General features: G+C 41.0%; 1 protein-coding gene across 1 annotated transcript in view; it reads left to right on the forward strand.

Annotated features, from left to right (window-relative positions):
- The first annotated feature begins 206 nt into the window (after positions 1-206).
- Positions 207-18,417, forward strand: part of SP3 (Sp3 transcription factor) — a 64,025-nt gene continuing 45,814 nt past the window's right edge. The window contains exons 1-4 of the mRNA XM_060016571.2: positions 207-913; positions 1,528-1,655; positions 2,188-2,313; positions 10,997-12,356. Coding sequence (XP_059872554.1) covers positions 907-913; positions 1,528-1,655; positions 2,188-2,313; positions 10,997-12,356 — 1,621 coding nt within the window. The 5' untranslated portion in view covers positions 207-906. The remainder of the gene's footprint in view (positions 914-1,527; positions 1,656-2,187; positions 2,314-10,996; positions 12,357-18,417) is intronic.

Below are 18,417 nucleotides of genomic sequence, written 5' to 3' on the forward strand. Positions count from 1 at the left end.
GAGGTGAATTGAGATTTCTTTTCTGCTTAAAATGCCTGCTTCCAGGGTACGTAAAAGTGGGAGACTGGTTGGGAAACCAAGGGCTAAGGGGGATGGGAACGAGATGGCTCAGACTGAATCTAAGAGCTGAACGTGTACGAGAGAAAATCCTCCTCCAGCCTCGGAGGGGGTGTCTCCCCCAATACCAGCTCCCTCCTCCCGGGCTCGCGGGGCGGGCCCGGTTTGCTCAGTAGCAGCAGCGGTCGCAGCAGCAGCCCCGGGGCTGAGCGGCGGCGGCCTCCTGGCAGCGCAGGGAAGCAGAGGCTCCGAGAGCGCCCTGGGGAGATCCGGCTGCCGCCGGGATGGAGGAAGCGTCGAGTGGAGCCGGATCCTCCGGGGACGGATTTCCTCCCCAGCTCAGCCCCCCTACAGCTTGCTGGGGCCTGCTCCGAGCGCCTGCAAGGTGGAAGAGGCCTTCGCCTCGGCCTGGCAGCGGCAGCCGGCGAACTAGGCGGCCACAGCGGGGTAACAGGCGAGCCGTGGCCGCTCTCGGGAACCTTCGCCGCCACGACCGCTCATTGTCTCTCCCCTTCCACCCGGGGGGCAAACAGGAAGCGCGCCGCCTGGCCGAGTGACGGACGGGCATCCGGGCCAATGAGCACTGCCTACGAAGAGCGTGGTGGCGAATGAGCGCGGAGAAGAGGGGCGGAACTTCCGGGCGGGCTGTCACCCTCTTCCCCCCTTTTGGGCTGGAGGCTCCACCTTTTGTGTTTCCCGCACAGTCAATCAAAATAGGAAAAAAAAATCCCCGGACCGCTCCGGCCGTGTCCGCCGCCGCTTCCCGCATCCTCTCCCGCCGCCGCCGCCTTCGCTCCTCACCATGTGTAAGGCGGCGGGGAGCCCCGCCTGAGGTGCCCTAAACACACTATGACCGGTACGTAAAGCCGAGAGAGAGCAACCCTTGCTGCTGCCGCCGCCGCCGCTACCGCCGACCACAGCCAGCCGGGGGCCACCGCCGCCGGCTCCCGGCCCCCTGTGTGCGACCGAGTGTCTGTGAGAGGCAGAAAGCCGCAATCCCCTCCGCCTCCCTCCCCTCCCCGCCAGCTACCGTCCACCCCTCAAGCCCCAGCAACGCAGTGTGCCCGCCGGGCCCGGGGCTGGCGGCCCGGGCCGCCGGGAGCGTATCCCCCCGTGTGCGGGCGCGGGCGGCGGGCGAGCGTGTGAGTGACTGACGGTGCGAGAGGAGCGAGCGCGAGTGAGAGCGAGCGGCGCGAAGGGAAAGGGGAGGAGAGGAGAGGGGGCAGGGGCAGCGCGGGGAGGAGGAGGAGGAGGGAAAGAGGAGGAGGAGGGTTACAGGCAGCGGCGGGCGGGGGCAGCAGCAGGAGGGGAGGAGGGAGCAGCCGCCGCCGCCGCCGGGGGGCGGGTGGGGGAGGGGAAGGGGACTCGGTCCGGGCTTTCGGAGTAATTTCGCCTCGGCCCGCGGGCCCCCTCCCTCTCCTCCACCCGCCTTCCTCCCCACCCCCACCCCCCCCCGCGCTGTGCCTGCAGCTCCCGAAAAGCCCGTGAAACAAGAGGAAATGGCTGCCTTGGACGTGGACAGCGGCGGCGGCGGCCACGGCGAGTATCTGCAGCAGCAGCAGCACGGAAACGGCGCGGTGGCGGCGGCGGCGGCCCAGGTGAGGAGCGGCTTAGCCCCGGCCCGGCTCCCCCCTCGCGCCGCTTTCTCCTCCCCTCGCCTCTCCCCTCCCTCCGCGCTTCTCTCCTCCCCTCCCCCCGCCCCGGGAGCTGCCCGCCCGAGGCGCCAACGCTCCGACCCCGCCCGCGCTCCCCCGCCCGCCGTCTTTTTGTGTGTGTGTGAGTGTGTGTGTGTGTGTGTGTGTGTGTGTGTGTGTGTGTGTGTGTGTGTGTGTGTGTGTGAGTGAGAGAGAGAGAGTGTGAGTGTGTGTGAGCTTGCGCCCTCCCGGGGCTGGGTTCCGGGCGGAAGGTGGAGGCCCGGCGCGCGGCCCGCCGCCCGCCTTCCCGCGGACGGTGGAGCCCGTGTGCGTGCGAGCCGGAGGCGAGGAGGAGGAGGAGGAGGAGAGCGCGGGCTGGCGCTCGCCCGGGTGCAGCCTGCGAGGCCCGAGTCGCACTTCCTGTGCGAGCGCGGCCCGGCCCTAACCGCCACCCCCTCCCCCTGTCTCCCTCTCTGAACCCGCCCATCGGGGGTAGGACACTCAGCCGTCACCGCTCGCTCTGCTGGCCGCTACCTGCAGCAAGATAGGGCCACCATCGCCGGGCGACGACGAGGAGGAGGCGGCCGCCGCAGCCGGGGCCCCCGCCGCCGCCGCCGGAGCGGTAAGTCTCGCGCGCGGCCCGCCCCCGCCGAGGCCCTGCGCCCGCCATCCCGGGCCCGCGGCGCGCCCGCCATCCCGCCCGAAAGGCCTCCCCGGCGCCCGCGCCTTCCCGGAGAGGGACGGTCGCGCGGCCGGGGCGCCCTTTCCTGCTCTTTCGCATGCTTGTTCGGATTAGAAGCCAGACCAGGCTTTCTCTACATTGTCACTGCGGCACCTCCATCCAAATTCACTACAAAATGAAGTCTGAGAGGGTGGGGGTAGAGGACTCCAAAATGGATGTTAGAGCAATTCGTATCAGTGCTGAAAACTCCTTCGCCGAGCGCTACGGAAATTTCAGGCACAGCCTATCGGCCATAGATAGTATCAGCTACGGAGGCAGTGTCTTCAGTTTCTAGTATTTTTTGAACTCGGGGCTTTTCCTGCTGGAAGTTACTAGATCTTACCGATTTAAGTGTTAAATCGTTTTTTTACAAAGAGGAACAAAGGTTTACTCTTTGAATTACTCTTGTATACAAGAATGAACACTTGAATACTTTTTGAGTGCTTTTTTGATGGCCATTCTAAATTGTCGAATTTTAGTTTTTGCAGACTACTTAAATTTACAGTAATTTTTCATAAATGGAGTTTAAGTGACCGTTGAAATCGGCGAAGTTACGTAGTACTTTGGCTCTTGAAATTGAATAGGTATGCCAGTGTTAGAAACAAAAGTACGTGTATGGAATTATATCAATATTTACATTAATGCTAATGCATACCATACTTAGTTGAATTTGGTTGGCAAAGCTATATTTTCATTTTATTGTGATTGCCAGTCTGATAAGATGTGGTGGGATTCTCTTTATAGGATTTTTAGTTTGTCGGGGGCAGGGGGAGGAGCTGGCCAGTGTTACAGGAGGGCTTCATACCAATTAGCTATAAACTGTTTCTAAGATTTTTGTGAATTTTATATTCGTTTGTATCTTTGTTGTTGCGTTAGTTTAACATGTAGATGTGTTCACTTATTAAAATAATTGGAACTTCTCCCATCATTTTTGCGTGTTTTTTTTTTTTAATGTGGATTATGGGAATCGGTTTGTTTCGTGATATTTTGAATTGTCACTGTGGACAAAAAAGTTTGATATTTGGTATAGTCTGCAGGAAATTCTTAGTATTCCAAGGCATTAAAAGTGAAGCTAATGTTAAGCTATATTAAATATTGTATTTTTAATTTTAGTGTTTGAAATTATACTGTAGAGGGATGTGAGTAGATTTAATGACTTAAAAGTATGACTTTAGGTTTTGTCCTCTTGTAAGCAGATTAAAATGTAAAGGCTTAAAATCATGTATGTGAGAGGCATTGTTACTTTTTAAACAAATTTATGGACTGGTAAACCTCTTTTATGAGCTATATCCCGTTAGGCCCACAATGCCACACACACACAAAAAAAGTTTATCTTAAAAACCATTGCATGAGTAAAATTGCAAAGCAGATTGCTTCTACTTATCTTTTTTAATCTTTCAAATAGAACAAAAAACTTTTTGTAACTGCAACTTACCAAGTTTTTAGATATCAGTTCAGTGATTGGGGGAGGAGAGAAGTGAAGGAGGAAGTTACAGGTAAAAAATATGTGTATGTACATGAGTCTCACCCAAAGAATAGAATACTGTCTCCAACCTTACCCTGCTGTGGCCATATATTTGTAGGGAAGTTGTTTCCATGCCTCTTCAGCTCCTCTGAACTGCCAAATCTCTACTGACATCACATTTCCCGCCAGATGAACATGAACCAGAATCAGTCTGAGCATTTTTTCTTTGTATGTTTGGTACCTGTGCATAACATTTTTCACTGAGTAAAAATTAGTAAGACTGCTTGAGTGTGTTTGCCTTGGCGAATGGGAAAATTATTTTTCTAGTTCAAAGATGAATTTTAGACATGGACCTCTCAGAAAATGAAAGAATTTAAGTGATTTCATAGTAGTTTTCCCCACTTAAAAATGTGCTTGGATAATGTTACTTTATTCAAATTGCTGGGAATTATGAGAGGTTTAGGGAGAGATTTTTTGGAGCTGTGCTTTTTAAAAATTTTATTTTGGGTTTATTTCATATTTACACAAAAGTTTCAAAGATAGAACTGAGAGGTACCTTTTACCTTTCACCCAGCTTCCTCTAATGTTAATATAACCATGGTACATTTGTCAAAACTAGGAGATTAACAATGATACAGTGTTATTAGCTAAACTATAGATTTTGTTCTGATATCACCATTTTTTCACTAATGCCCATTTTCTGTTTCAGAATCCAGTTCAGGATACCACATTGCATATAGTATTGTTGTGTTTAAAACCAAGGGGAAATATACACATAAAATGCAACTTTATAGTAGTTTAGTTTGGCATTTAAAAAAATTTTTTATTTATTTATTATTTTTGGCTGCGTTGGGTCTTTGTTGCTGCGCGCAGGCTTTCTCTAGTTGCGGCGAGCAGGGGCCACTCTTCGTTGTGGTGCGAGGCCTTCTCATTGCGGTGGCTTCTCTTGTTGTGGAGCATGGGCTCTAGGCGCGTGGGCTTCAGTAGTTGTGGCGCGTGGGCTCAGTAGTTGTGGCTCGCGGGCTCCAGAGTGCAGGCTCAGTAGTTGTGGCGCACAGGCTTAGGAGCTCCGCGGTATGTGGGATCTTCCCAGACCAGGGCTCGAACCTGTGTTCCCTGCATTGGCAGGCGGATTCCCAACCACTGCACCACCAGGGAAGCCCTAGTTTGGTATTTTAAGATTAAAAGGGCATTGAAAAGCCAATAGCTGTACTGCAGATTTGCTTTACATATTTTCAATTTAGAATTTGTTAGAGTATGTTATGTGTTCATCCTGGATCCTGGCCAAGAGTGTTTGGTTACCCTCAGTACAGAGCTGAATAGGTCTAATCACAAAGCAGTCTCACCTGTAATGTCCCACAGTGTGGACTCTCAAAATTGGTTTGATGGCAAGGCTTTTATACTTATTATTAAGAGTTGTGTAGTTTTAGTAATAGATCAAGGTATAGAAAAAGTAGACCTTGGGCCTCCCTGGTGGCGCAGTGGTTAAGAATCCACCTGCCAATGCAGGGGACACGGGTTCGAGCCCTGGTCCGGGAAGATCCCACATGCTGCGGAGCAACTAAGCCCGTGAGCCACAAGTACTGAGCCTGCGCTCTGGAGCCCGCAAGCCACAGCTGCTGAGCCCGCGTGCCACAACTACTGAAGCCCGCATGCCTAGAGCCCGTGAGCCACAACCAGAGAGGCCACTGCCATGAGAGGCCTGCGCACCGCAACAAAGAGTGGCCCCTGCTCGCCGCAACTAGAGAAAGCCTGCGCGCAGCAACGAAGACCCAACGCAGCCAAAAATAAAATAAATTTATAGAAAAAAGAAAAGAAAAAGTAGACCTTTATGAGATATTAACTTGTCCAATCTACATTTGTGTGAACCTGTGAATTACTAATTTGTTTATTTTGTTTGTAATTCAGTGTAATAAATTGAACAAGTAAATATTATGAAAGGCATTGCCTGAATTTCAGTTTAACTTGTAAATTTAGTGTTCATTTACTACATAAATGTTGGTGAACTACAAAGTGAATAATAGCTTATTTCAAAAAAAGGTTATTTTGGCTGTTATTTCAAATAAGACTTACACTGTCATTGTAAGGAATTCATTAGGTAATTGTTTTTGTATCTGCAGTCTGTGTTCTTTACCGTTCCTTTGAAGATTTTAAGAAACTTTAGTACTTGCCTAAGAGTGGTTCTTAAGTTTGTTTTCACCTTAGCTTCACACTTGTTTCCAGTTATATTCTTTCCTTGCCCATTTCTGGCTTTCATAAAGCCATTAACTGAGAGGTTAATAATCCTTTCTAAATGTGATGTAACACTGTTATGGAGAAGATATCCTTGGGTGGGTGGGTGGGTGGGTGGGTGGGTGTGTGTGTGTGTGTGTGTGTGTGTGTGTGTGTGTCCATTTTATGCCTGGTTGTAGTGGAGAATGCCCTTGTAATGAATTTGCTATAGCAGTGTCCCAGGGCTACTCTTGGATGTGGTCTTATTTACCATGTGATTATGTGTTTGTATACAGAGGGAAACTCGGATTACCTTCAGTTACAACCTTTTACAGTAATGCCAGTGTCCATGTTAATAGGTGTTTTGTTTGTCAATAAGAATATTAGAATTACTGAGAGAAACACTGGTGGATTTTTCTTTTAATGTCTAGGCTTAATGAAGAGGGTTATCTTGAATCCAAACCAAATACTAATTCTTGCTTGGGATATGTATTTTTATGTCTCCCTCCCTTTGTAGTGTTTCCAGTAGCCTAACATCACACATTTAAAAATAATTAATTAATTTATGGCTGTGTTGGGTGTTCGTTGCTGTGTGTGGGTTTTCTCCAGTTGCGGTGAGCAGGGGCTACTGTTCGTTGTGGTGCATGGGCTTCTCATTGCGGTGGCTTCTCTTGTTTTGGAGCAAGGGCTCTAGGCACGCGGGCTTCAGTAGTTGTGGCTCATGGGCTCTAGAGCACAGGCTCAGTAGTTGTGGCGCACGAGCTTAGTTGCTCCATGTCATGTGGGATCTTCCTGGACCAGGGCTTGAACCTGTGCCTCCTGCATTGGCAGGCAGATTCTTAACCATTGTGCCACCGGGGAAGCCCCATCACACATTCTTACAACTGTTTTTTGGTCTCAGATTCTAATTTACCTATTTTTTTGGTATGCTGCTGACGAAATTTCTCTTACAAATGAATGGTTTTAGTAGGCTTTGTAGTTTTGAAATATTGGGGGGTTATTGTGGAATTGGTTTAAAATTGGTGTAGAGTTTTTCGTTGAAGACTGTAATATCTCCAGGTCGGTTTTATTCATTTTTCCTATCATTTCCTTTGCAATAATTTTAAAATACTTTTATTCATTCAGTAAGTATTTATTGCTCATTATGCTAAGCGCGATTGGATGTTTTTCAAATCTGTCTTCATAATCTTAGTTATCATAAGGATAATATAGGATTATATAGTGCTTTACAGTTTATGACGCTTAACACTTTCTTTAGGATCTTACGACCCTGCAAGGTAATATTTTTCCCATAAGGTCCTGCTCTAAATCACACATGATTCCACAGTTCTAGCTAGGCTAGAACCCAGTTATGAATTTTTTCCTTTCTAGTGCAATGTACTCCCTTCTTCTAAGCATTTATAGTCTTAGCTTATATTATGAAAGTCTAGTATTCTTGTTTCAGTGTTCATAAATAGTTTTTATATATGCTCTTAACCTTAGGTTTACTCAAAAAAGTTCAAGTATATCATTTTGTCCTAGGTTTGGAGATTTCCCTTCAATTAATGGCCTGCATTGTTGGGAAAAGTGGTACTGTAGTTTATTTTTATTTAGCTTCTGGAGAAGGGGGTTCTAGTAATTATTCAGACTTGTCATTTGAGTAGTTGTATTTTCAAGGAATTTCTTGAACTAGAAAGCTGTTCACTTATGGTTGAATATCTGCTCTTATTAAGATTTTGTTAAAAAAATACTCAGATGCCATAAATTTGACTTTTTATTTTAAGGATGAAAAAGAGACAAAATGCCAGTACGGTTGTCTCTCTATATCTGTGGGTTCTGCATCCTTGGAGGTCTGCCTGTAGTATACATTTTATGTAAGGGAATTGAGCATGGGGGATTTTGGTATCTGCAGGGTCCTGGAACCAATATCCTGGGGATACCTACGAATGACTGCATTGTAAAATTAATTTGTATGTAAGATACTATATTTGGTATAAGTTGAAAAATTGTATATTTAATGCCGGTCAGAAAAAATTCAAGGTTGGTTCTCCATAGGTGAACAATAACCTTAAGAAGATAAGAATTGGATTTGAAGCACTATACTTTAGTGTAGATTTCAGTATAAAGGATAGATTTAAATATCTTTAGTTTATTTAAAATGCCAAGCGACTGGGCTTCCCTGGTGGCGCAGTGGTTAAGAGTCCGCCTGCCGATGCAGGGGACACAAGTTCGTGCCCTGGTCCGGGAAGATCCCACATGCTGTGGAGCGGCTGGGCCCGTGAGCCATGGCCGCTGGGCCTGCGCATCTGGAGCCTGTGCTCTGCAACAGGAGAGGCCCACATACCGCAAAAAAAAAAAAAAAAAGGCAAGAGACTGAAGTGAAACATGAATTGTTACTCTAATATAGGGAAAGATTACTTAAGCTTGTAATTTTTATACCAGGTAGAATTTGAAGAATGTAGGCTACTTTTAAAGTCTGGTGCTTCATTTTAACAATTTAAGTTTGATAAGTTTAAATGTTTGTGTTTAAAAGATAGATCACTATTTTAGTTCAGGCCTGGACATTTGTACTGGGTCCTACGGTTTCTCTGCCTTTATTGTCTTCAGCCTTTCAGTCTCCTTCACTAGGTCTTAGTTTATCTTTATAAAGCACAGATCTGATTGCGCCACTCACTTGCCTCAAAACCTTTTATAGCTTTCATTCACTATCTGTAGGATAAAGTCCAAACTTGTTAGTAGGACCTGTGAAACCATTTACTACAGGCCCTGATAAAAATGTCTAGTCCTGTTCCCCATTACTCTTTTCTATGAATATGAATGTTTTCTGGATCCTCTCGAACTCCAAACTATACATTATTTTTTTAGAGTCTCTTAAAAGTCTGTGACTTTATTTCTATACCTTGTTAATGCCTGTATTTCTGCTTCCTAACCACACACAGTGAAATCTTAAATTTTATCCACAATTACTTAAAAATCTCTTATGTGAAATCTTTTTTTTTTCATTTTTCTGTGTTCCCCCAAAGTGTTCTGATTATATGCCTAGTGTACACCACTATTCACATAGTAGTAGCTTGTATGTGTACGTCTGCTTGGATAGATTGTGAACCACTTGAAGATGACCTTATATATCTCATGGGCTTACTCATCCTTATTTCATCTTGGCAGATAGGCTCAAATGTCTTGAATGGAGTCATTACACTGTGGTTCATCTATTGAAATATATACTCTTCAACTGTGTGTGTACATGAAAATTAGGTAGTGAGTCTTCTTAAATTTTTAGGTTCATCTGGTTGTACAATATTTGTATTAAATTTTGTGGAATGGTTTATGTTGAGAGAACAGTATTTGTCTTAACCTTTTTTTTTTTTATGGTCACAAGACCCCCCTGTGAGAATATGAAGAAACTCTAGATACCATTGCCCCCACCCCCACCCCAGGCCCTCTATCAAAAAGTTGGTATGCTATTTTAGAGGATTTAAAGATCCCTTGAATCCCAGGCATGGATCCTAGGTTGAGAATTCTGGGCTAGATATGCTCATGTTCTCATTGTCTAGTGGTGTGTGGAGTTATGGGAAATCATATACAGATCTAGAAGGAAATGGGTTAGGGATGGCATTATTTTGATGGTGATTAATTCATATAGGGTCTCATTCCCCACATATTTACCCCTGGTCTTAGTGGGAGACAAGTATGGTATAGTATTTAAGAGCCTGGCTTCTGGAGTTAGACTGGCTTAGTTTTAAATCCTGTTTTGGCCATTTGATAGCTGTGTGATTTTGTCTGTCAATTTTGTCATCTGTGATATGGGGATAGTCATAATACCTCATAGGATAGTTGTAAGCAACAGGTGATATAATCTTATAAATCCCTATCATGGTTCTTGGCATATAAAAGTGGTTTTTGGCATATAAAAGAACGGTTCAAATGTTAGATGTTACTGTTATTATTCCTTAAAAAATTTACCCTTTGAATGTCAATGTCAAAAAAAAATTTGACATTGATTTGTTGGGTTTTATTGCTTTCTACTTTCCTCCATTAGTATTTTTCTAGTCTTGTCTAATCCATAAAATATGGAGATGATATCTGAGATTCTAGCAGGTCACAGAATACAAAATGTATATGTCTAGCATTCTTCTCCAGACTTAGGTAGAAATAGTAGGTAAAGCAAGTCTATATCCTCCAGCTTTTAGATTCTAGAAAAACCTTTCAGATGGGCTGACTTTGCAGTGGTGGTCACAGGGCAATAACCTTTCCTCATTAAAATTTTTTAAGGTCTCATATTTTTTTAGTAGTTCATGGGAAAAAGAATTTGATGGCTCACTAAAGGAATCGCCCTCACCCTGAGTTTACTCTGGAGTACCTTAATACATGCCATGAAAGAGTAGCTTTAATTGTTTGATTTAAGGTTGCTATCAATTACATTGATAGCAGTAATATACAAATCTTAACTTTTTCTAACTCAGGGAACTGATGACACTGCTCTGATATTTCTTTTTCGTATGCGTATGTAATGTACCTGATTTAGTGGTATGTTTTTAGTAAGTTTTATACCTTTTGAACTCTTTTCAGTGAGGTATGTTTGGTTTGAGCTGTCCGTAATCTTTTCTCTAGCTACTTCTACTTTTACTTATTTATTTTTAACTGTAGATCATAGGTGAGGGATTAGAAAATCAGTTGGTAGTCATAAAACAAATAATATTCTAATTGAACTTTTTTCCTGCTCAGATAGCATGGCTTATCTTTGCAATAACTAACAAAATTGGAAATGATGATTATTGTAGTTTATATAGTACTTCTGTATTTGAGCTGTGTTGTGTTACTAAGAGAACTTTTATTTTCAGGTGGTAGGATTTATATCAGTTTTTTGAGGATTGGATTAAATGTACCACAAATACATATCACATAACATTTTTTGTTTTCTTTATCCAGACAGGTGATTTGGCTTCTGCACAGTTAGGAGGAGCACCAAACCGATGGGAGGTTTTGTCAGCCACACCTACAACTATAAAAGATGAAGCTGGTAATCTAGTACAGATTCCAAGTGCTGCTACTTCCAGTGGGCAGTATGTCCTTCCCCTTCAGAATTTGCAGAATCAGCAAATATTTTCAGTTGCACCAGGATCAGATTCATCAAATGGTACAGTGTCCAATGTTCAGTATCAAGTAATACCACAGATTCAGTCATCAGATGGTCAGCAGGTTCAGATTGGTTTCACAGGCTCTTCAGATAATGGGGGTATAAATCAAGAAAGTGGTCAAATTCAGATCATTCCTGGCTCTAATCAAACCTTGCTTGCCTCTGGAACACCTCCTGCTAATATCCAGAATCTCATACCACAGACTGGTCAAGTCCAGGTTCAGGGAGTTGCAATTGGTGGTTCATCCTTTCCTGGCCAAACCCAAGTAGTTGCTAATGTGCCTCTTGGTCTTCCAGGAAATATTACCTTTGTACCAATCAATAGTGTCGATCTAGATTCTTTGGGACTCTCGGGCAGTTCTCAGACAATGACCGCAGGCATTAATGCTGATGGACATTTGATAAACACAGGACAAGCTATGGATAGTTCAGACAATTCAGAAAGGACTGGTGAGCGGGTTTCTCCTGATATTAATGAAACTAATACTGAGACAGATTTATTTGTGCCAACATCCTCTTCATCACAGTTGCCTGTTACTATAGATAGTACAGGTATATTACAACAAAATACAAATAGCTTGACTACTACTAGTGGGCAAGTCCATTCTTCAGATCTTCAGGGAAATTATATCCAGTCGCCTGTTTCTGAAGAGACACAGGCTCAGAATATTCAGGTTTCTACAGCACAGCCTGTTGTACAACATCTGCAACTTCAAGAGTCTCAGCAGCCAACCAGTCAAGCCCAAATTGTGCAAGGTATTACACCACAGACAATCCATGGTGTGCAAGCCAGTGGTCAGAATATATCACAACAGGCTTTGCAAAATCTTCAGTTGCAGCTGAATCCTGGAACCTTTTTAATTCAGGCACAGACAGTGACCCCTTCTGGACAGATAACTTGGCAAACATTTCAAGTACAAGGGGTTCAGAACTTGCAGAATTTGCAAATACAGAATACTGCTGCCCAACAAATAACTTTGACGCCTGTTCAGACACTCACGCTTGGTCAAGTTGCAGCAGGTGGAGCCTTGACTTCAACTCCAGTTAGTCTAAGCACTGGTCAGTTGCCAAATCTACAGACAGTTACAGTAAACTCTATAGATTCTACTGGTATACAACTACACCCCGGAGAGAATGCTGACAGTCCTGCAGGTGAGTTTTCCAAGTCATGTCATGCTATAGATAAGTTCAGTGAGGTGTTCATCAGTATCTGGCTGTCTTTAAAGGTGATGATACATTTCCCTGTGTCTTTGTGAAAAGTCAACACCAAAACGTGTTTCAAATTGTTCTTCATTGAAAGATTGTAGTTTTTGAAGTCAAAGATTCATTTCTCTGTTATGCCAATTACATTTGTTTTTCGTCACTTAGTTTTGTACATTTTTTCACATCTGATTGGTACTCTCAAGCATCACAGAATTTTTATTTGGCATGTAAGGTGTCTTGGCTGTTCTTGGTGTGATGTAAATTAAATGTTCTATGCATTTTATTTGGTTGGGCAATCAGGTTGGTATAGTGAAAACATGGTACTGGGAGTAGGTACTGTTTATGCTGTCTCACCCATTAGCTAGCCTGTGTGGTTTTGGCTAAGTTACTTTTTCTCTTGCAAACTCAGTTTTCTCAGCATGTAAAATGCAGCTGTTGGCCTAGGTAACTATATCTAGGGTACCTTCTAGACCTAAAATTCTTCAGTTCTGTGATAGTTTATTCTTACAAGTGTGAAGTACTTAAACCTAGCTGTGTTAGATATGTTATTATTGATAGCATGGGTAGAAATTTTGGAAGTCTACTCTTTGTTGTGTTAAGAATTAAGTAGTACATAATTATTTAATAATAAAAATATAAATCTCTTTTAAAAGATAGTATCCTCATTACCTTAGTGCTGTTATTTATTTAGATAGTGTTTTATTGAATCCTTTGTTGTACACTAAATTCTTACTTTTACTTTTACGTCATTATTTGGGTTTTTGTGGAGATTGTGCTGTTATAACCTTCCACTGAGTCAGTGATTCTAAACTCTTAAATTGGGACACTTGGATTTAATTTTTTGAAGTAATAGTATTTTTTCTTTTGAGGAATTTGTGATATATACTTAGAAAATAGGAATTGTCTGTGCTTAGAAAGCCTTTAATTGCATTTGAGCCTTCTGAAGCTATGGTTTAGAGCAGCATTCTCAAAGTGTGGTCTGTGGATCTCTGAGGATCCCTGAGACCCTGTCAGAGGTCCTTGATATCAAACTACTTTTCATAAAAATAGTACAGTTTATTTGCCTTTTTTCTTGTATAGACATTTTCACTGATGGTGGCTAAAACTGCTGTGTTTTAGCGCAAATCAAAGCTGTGATGCTAAACTGTACTAGTAGTTGTATTCTTTATGACCATCCACTTGCAGTTAAAGAAAAATGCTAGCTAGCTTCACTGAGCAATGACCTTGATGAACAAGTCAAAAGAGTTATTTTTACTAAACCTTGACCCTTGAATGCTGCATGTCCTTTTTAAAATAATAGCTTTATTGAAATATAATTCACATACTATAAAACTCGCCCTTTAAAGTATATAGTTTAGTGGTTTTTAATATAGGCACAGACTGATGCACCCATCACCACTCTCTATTTTTAGAACATTTTCAGCACCTCCCCCAAACCGCATACCCATTAGCAGTCACTCCACATTCCCTGCCCCGTCCCCTGAGCCCCCCAGCAACCACTAATCTACTTTCTGTCTCTTTAGATTTGCCTATTATATCTTATCAGTGGAATCATACAGTATGTGGCTCACTGTGTCTGACTTTTAATTTACCATAATATTTTTAGGGTTCATCTGTCTTGTAGCCTTTAAACGTACTTTGTTCTTTTTTGTGGTTGTATAATATTCCATTGTATGGATATACCACATTTTATTCCTTTATCCATTGATGAACAACATTTCCATTTTTTAGCTATTAAGAATAATGCTGCTATGAACGTTCGTGTACAGTTTTTTGGTGTGGACATGTTTTTGTTTCTTTTGGGTATATACTTAGCAGTGGAATTGCTGGGTTGTATGTTAACATTTTGAGGAACTGCCAAACTGTTTTTCCAAAGTGACTGTACCATTTTACATTCTCACCAGCAAAAGGGTTCCGGTTTTTCTATATCCCCACCAACATTTATCATTGTCCTCCTTTTTGATTTTAGATATACTAAGAATGGGTGTGAAGTGGTATCTCATTGTGTTTCTGATTTGTAGTTCCTGCTGCATGTCTTTGTAATATTCTTTATGACAAAATGGGAAGTATACTTTAATAAAGCACTTCTGCATACCAAAATAAGATGATTATCTTTGAAAAAATATATATTGTTTTCAATTGAGCAATTGTATGAGTTGCAAGCTGAACTAGGTGCTATTTTTTGGAAACACATTTTACTTGAAAGACTGACAAACTATGGTTATTGAGAGACTCATGTACTTAAGTGACAGATATTTTCTAAAAAGTATAATGAATTAAGTGAGCCTGTCCTTAAAAGGAAAAAAACTTGACTGTTTGCTACCAATGATAAAATTTGGGCTTTCCAGTGAAAATTAGAATTTTGGAAAACTTGAATCTACTACTATGAACTTGGTAACTTGTTAATAATTACATACTTTTATGATGAAATGGACAGTGATATTAATATTAATAAATAGCATTTTGGGGGATACTGTATTATAATGAAATATGCCATCATTTGGAAGATCTTTATGATAACTGAGTGAACCAGTAGTTTTCAGATGATCAGCTCATGTTACAAAATCCTGCATGGGTAAAAGATCCATCTGTTCAGAGTTCAAGATAGGCCAACAACAAGCATGTGGAAAGTTTACCAATATAGTTTCAGATTCTACATTACAACTGACCTTTAAGAAATTTAGCACTTGTCAGATTTGGTATAGTATCCAAGAAGAATAACCACAATTGGCTGAAAGACTATCAGATTACTTCTTTTTCCAGCCACATATCTTTGTGAAACTAGATATTCTTCATATGCTTCAACCCAAACCACGTATTGCAACACACTGCAAAAGCAAATGTGAAACTCCAGTTGTCTTCTTTTAACCTAGATATTAAAGAGATTTGCAAAAATGTGAAACATGACCTCTCTCCTCATTAAACTTTTATGTATGTTTTTGGAAAATAGTTGTTTTTCATAAAATCTTAATTTGTGTTAACATTTAATGGATTTATTGTTTTCAAATGAATCAAAACATTAAAAATTTCTCTTCTAATTCCTAATACAGTAAATATCAAAATAAATACCCTACATTAACAAAAGCTTTTTGGGGACCTCAGTAATATTTAAGAGTTTAGAAGGAGTCCTGAGACCAAAAAGTTTGAGAATACTGGTAGATGACAGACTTCTGAGGACATAGGAGATAGTTTTTAGAAACCAGTTTTTAAAGCTTCCACAAAGTTAAAGTTATGGAGATCTATACATGTTAGAAAAACACCTCTAGAGAATTTATTTGTAATTTTGTGGATGTATGTTGGTCATGAAATTAGATTGATATAAAGCACTAAGTGCTCAGTACAATAATTTATTTCCAAAATACTATCAAAATAGCAACAGTGTTTGAATTAAATACAAAATCGAATTTTTAGGATGATAATTTATTGTATGTTGGCAAGGGAGGGTAAAATAAGCACTCCAGAAGGCCATTAAATTTGAATTTTTTTCCAGATTTTAAAGGAATGGGGAAAGAACTTGAGAAAATAAAAGTTAAAGAGAATCAGAAAAAAAATGCTGCATAGTACATAACAGCATATTTAGAAATAAAAACCAGGAAGTTGTAATTTGGGGATAATTTGGTAATAGGAAAACTACCCCTTGGTGTACTGTCTTTTTAATTGTCAAGAAGGAAGAAATTATTTTAGGATGTGTTTTCTTACATGAAAAATCAGTAAAAAAAACCTTTATCGGTGTTAGAGCATAGTATGCACAGATGAACTGCTTAAAATTTTGACACCATTGGTTTGCATTTTGGTGAGTATGGAAACAATGTAACACATTTCCCAAATAAATGAGACCACACCGTTTTTTTTTACTAGGACTCTGCAATTTCTTTGACCTTTTTTCTAAGCTCCTCTTTCACAAAAATGACCTCTATTCCAGCCTGTTTTAAGAAGTGAATCTGATTCAGGGTCTCTCCTCATGAGGGGTATGTTTAGTGCCTCTTATCCCTTAGAAACCAAACCCCCATCTTCCTTGGAACATAGAGCTCATTGGGCCCCAAGCTGCAACCCCACTCACTCCCTTTATTTCTTTTCCTTGCCCACTGAGAAATGCATGCTGTTTTTGAAATTTAATTTTTACTCTACCATTTGCTGTGTATTTGAAGCTAGGCGATCTTTCTGACATCTTTTCGAGTGAGAAAATTTCTCCCAAATTCAAGCCAAGACTTAGCCAGTTTCTCAAATTTTAGTTCTCTACCCGATTTTGGCTTATCCTCTAAGATTGGGTATATGTAAAGCTTGGTGTCATGCACATTTTAAAATATTGTCATAACTATACTGCTTGTACAGTTTTTTTTTATCCTGCTTAATTTTTAGTTACTTTTTTTGGTAGGGTGACCATACCTGTTAAGTATTTAGGTCAGGAATTATATTCTATTTAATTATCTATTAATATAGTTAAAAAGACCCCACATGAGAAAGAGCTAAGAGTCAAATTCACTGCCTAAAACCAGGGCCTGGCGTAGGATTCCTTTTTGTAGAGGTGAGCTTAAAAAAAAAAAAAAAGTTTGTTGCTGTCTGTTACTCTAAGGTACAGCTTAAATGAGGCTGTACACTTACAGAAATGAGAAGAGGACATGGGGAAATAGGAGGACATCAACAATCTTGTGATCAGATTCTGAACCAGTCTGAACCATTGAGCGATTAACTTGGTGTCTAGATTTATGACATCTCCAGTATTAGCTCTGAAGCCAATAAAAGACCTAGGTCTACATTAGGGCCAGACAGACTTGGTGGAAACACTTGGAAAAATGCCAGGCATGGAGGTATAATGCAGAGAGAAAAATTATACTCAGTATAAGCCTGAAAACCAAAATTGCAAAATACATGATGAAGGGAAAATCTATGAAAGATAGCCAGTAAAATCAACAATCAAGAGATGAATTCATGTCCAATTAAAGAAAGATAATTTAAAAATCTGTGAAAGACTTTAAAATCAGTATGTTTATACCTGTCAATGAGATAAAGGAAGCTGTAGCATCTTTAGAAAAGAAGTTGTGAAACAAAAAAGGTAGATGTGTAAAAGAAACAACCAGAAATCCTAGAAAGGAGAAGCATATTTCATTGATTCAAAGACACGAATTGTTTAACGTTTTAACATTTCTTCTGAGATATGAGTATATCTTACCGACCATGGCATGTCAGTGTTTAATTTACAGTGCTTTTTCTTTTTTACTAGTAGTGGTATGTCTTGATAGCATTGTTTAGATGAAATAGAAAAATTTGGCGGGACAAACAGGAGAATCTTTAGGCTGGACATAGAAAAAAATGAGTGAATAGTAATATACTTAGAAATTTACCCAGAATATAGTTTAGAGATAATGAACAGGTAGAGACTTGAAAGATTGAGAGTCACCAACATAAGATTTTCAGAAAAAGAGAATAGAGTGAATGGCAAGAGAAGCAGTGTTGGATGAGATAATGGCTGAGAATTTTCTGGTGTTGGAGATACATAGTTTACAGATGAAAATTTTGCTTCAAGTATTAAGAAAGATAAAAATAAGTCCACCCCTGTCTTAAACTAAAATTTTGGAGAAAGATAATCTTAAATTTTAACAGAAAAGTCATATTGCTAACAAATTACAGACCTACAAACTTCTCATCAGCCACACACATACCAGAAGATCATGTAGTAGTATCTTTATAGCACTGAGAGAAAGTAACCAGCAGGCAAGAATTCTGTATGCAATTAAAAATCCTACTTAAGAGTTAGAATATAATGAAGATATTTAAAATAATCAAGGACTGAAAGTTTATTATTCAAAGACCCTTATGAAACTAACTACTGAAGTGTTAAGTAGAAAAATGGATCCAGAGGAAATGAGGACATAGTAGTGATTACAGTGGGTAAAAAATTAATAATTTAACTGACCGTAAAACACTAGTAACTTTAAGTTACAGAAACAACATAATTTACATACAGTAAAATTCCTTCTAAAATTTTAGTGCACCATTCTGTACTTTCAGT

This window comes from Delphinus delphis, chromosome 7 (genome assembly GCF_949987515.2).
Source record: "Delphinus delphis chromosome 7, mDelDel1.2, whole genome shotgun sequence".
Classification (NCBI taxonomy): Eukaryota; Metazoa; Chordata; class Mammalia; order Artiodactyla; family Delphinidae; genus Delphinus; species Delphinus delphis.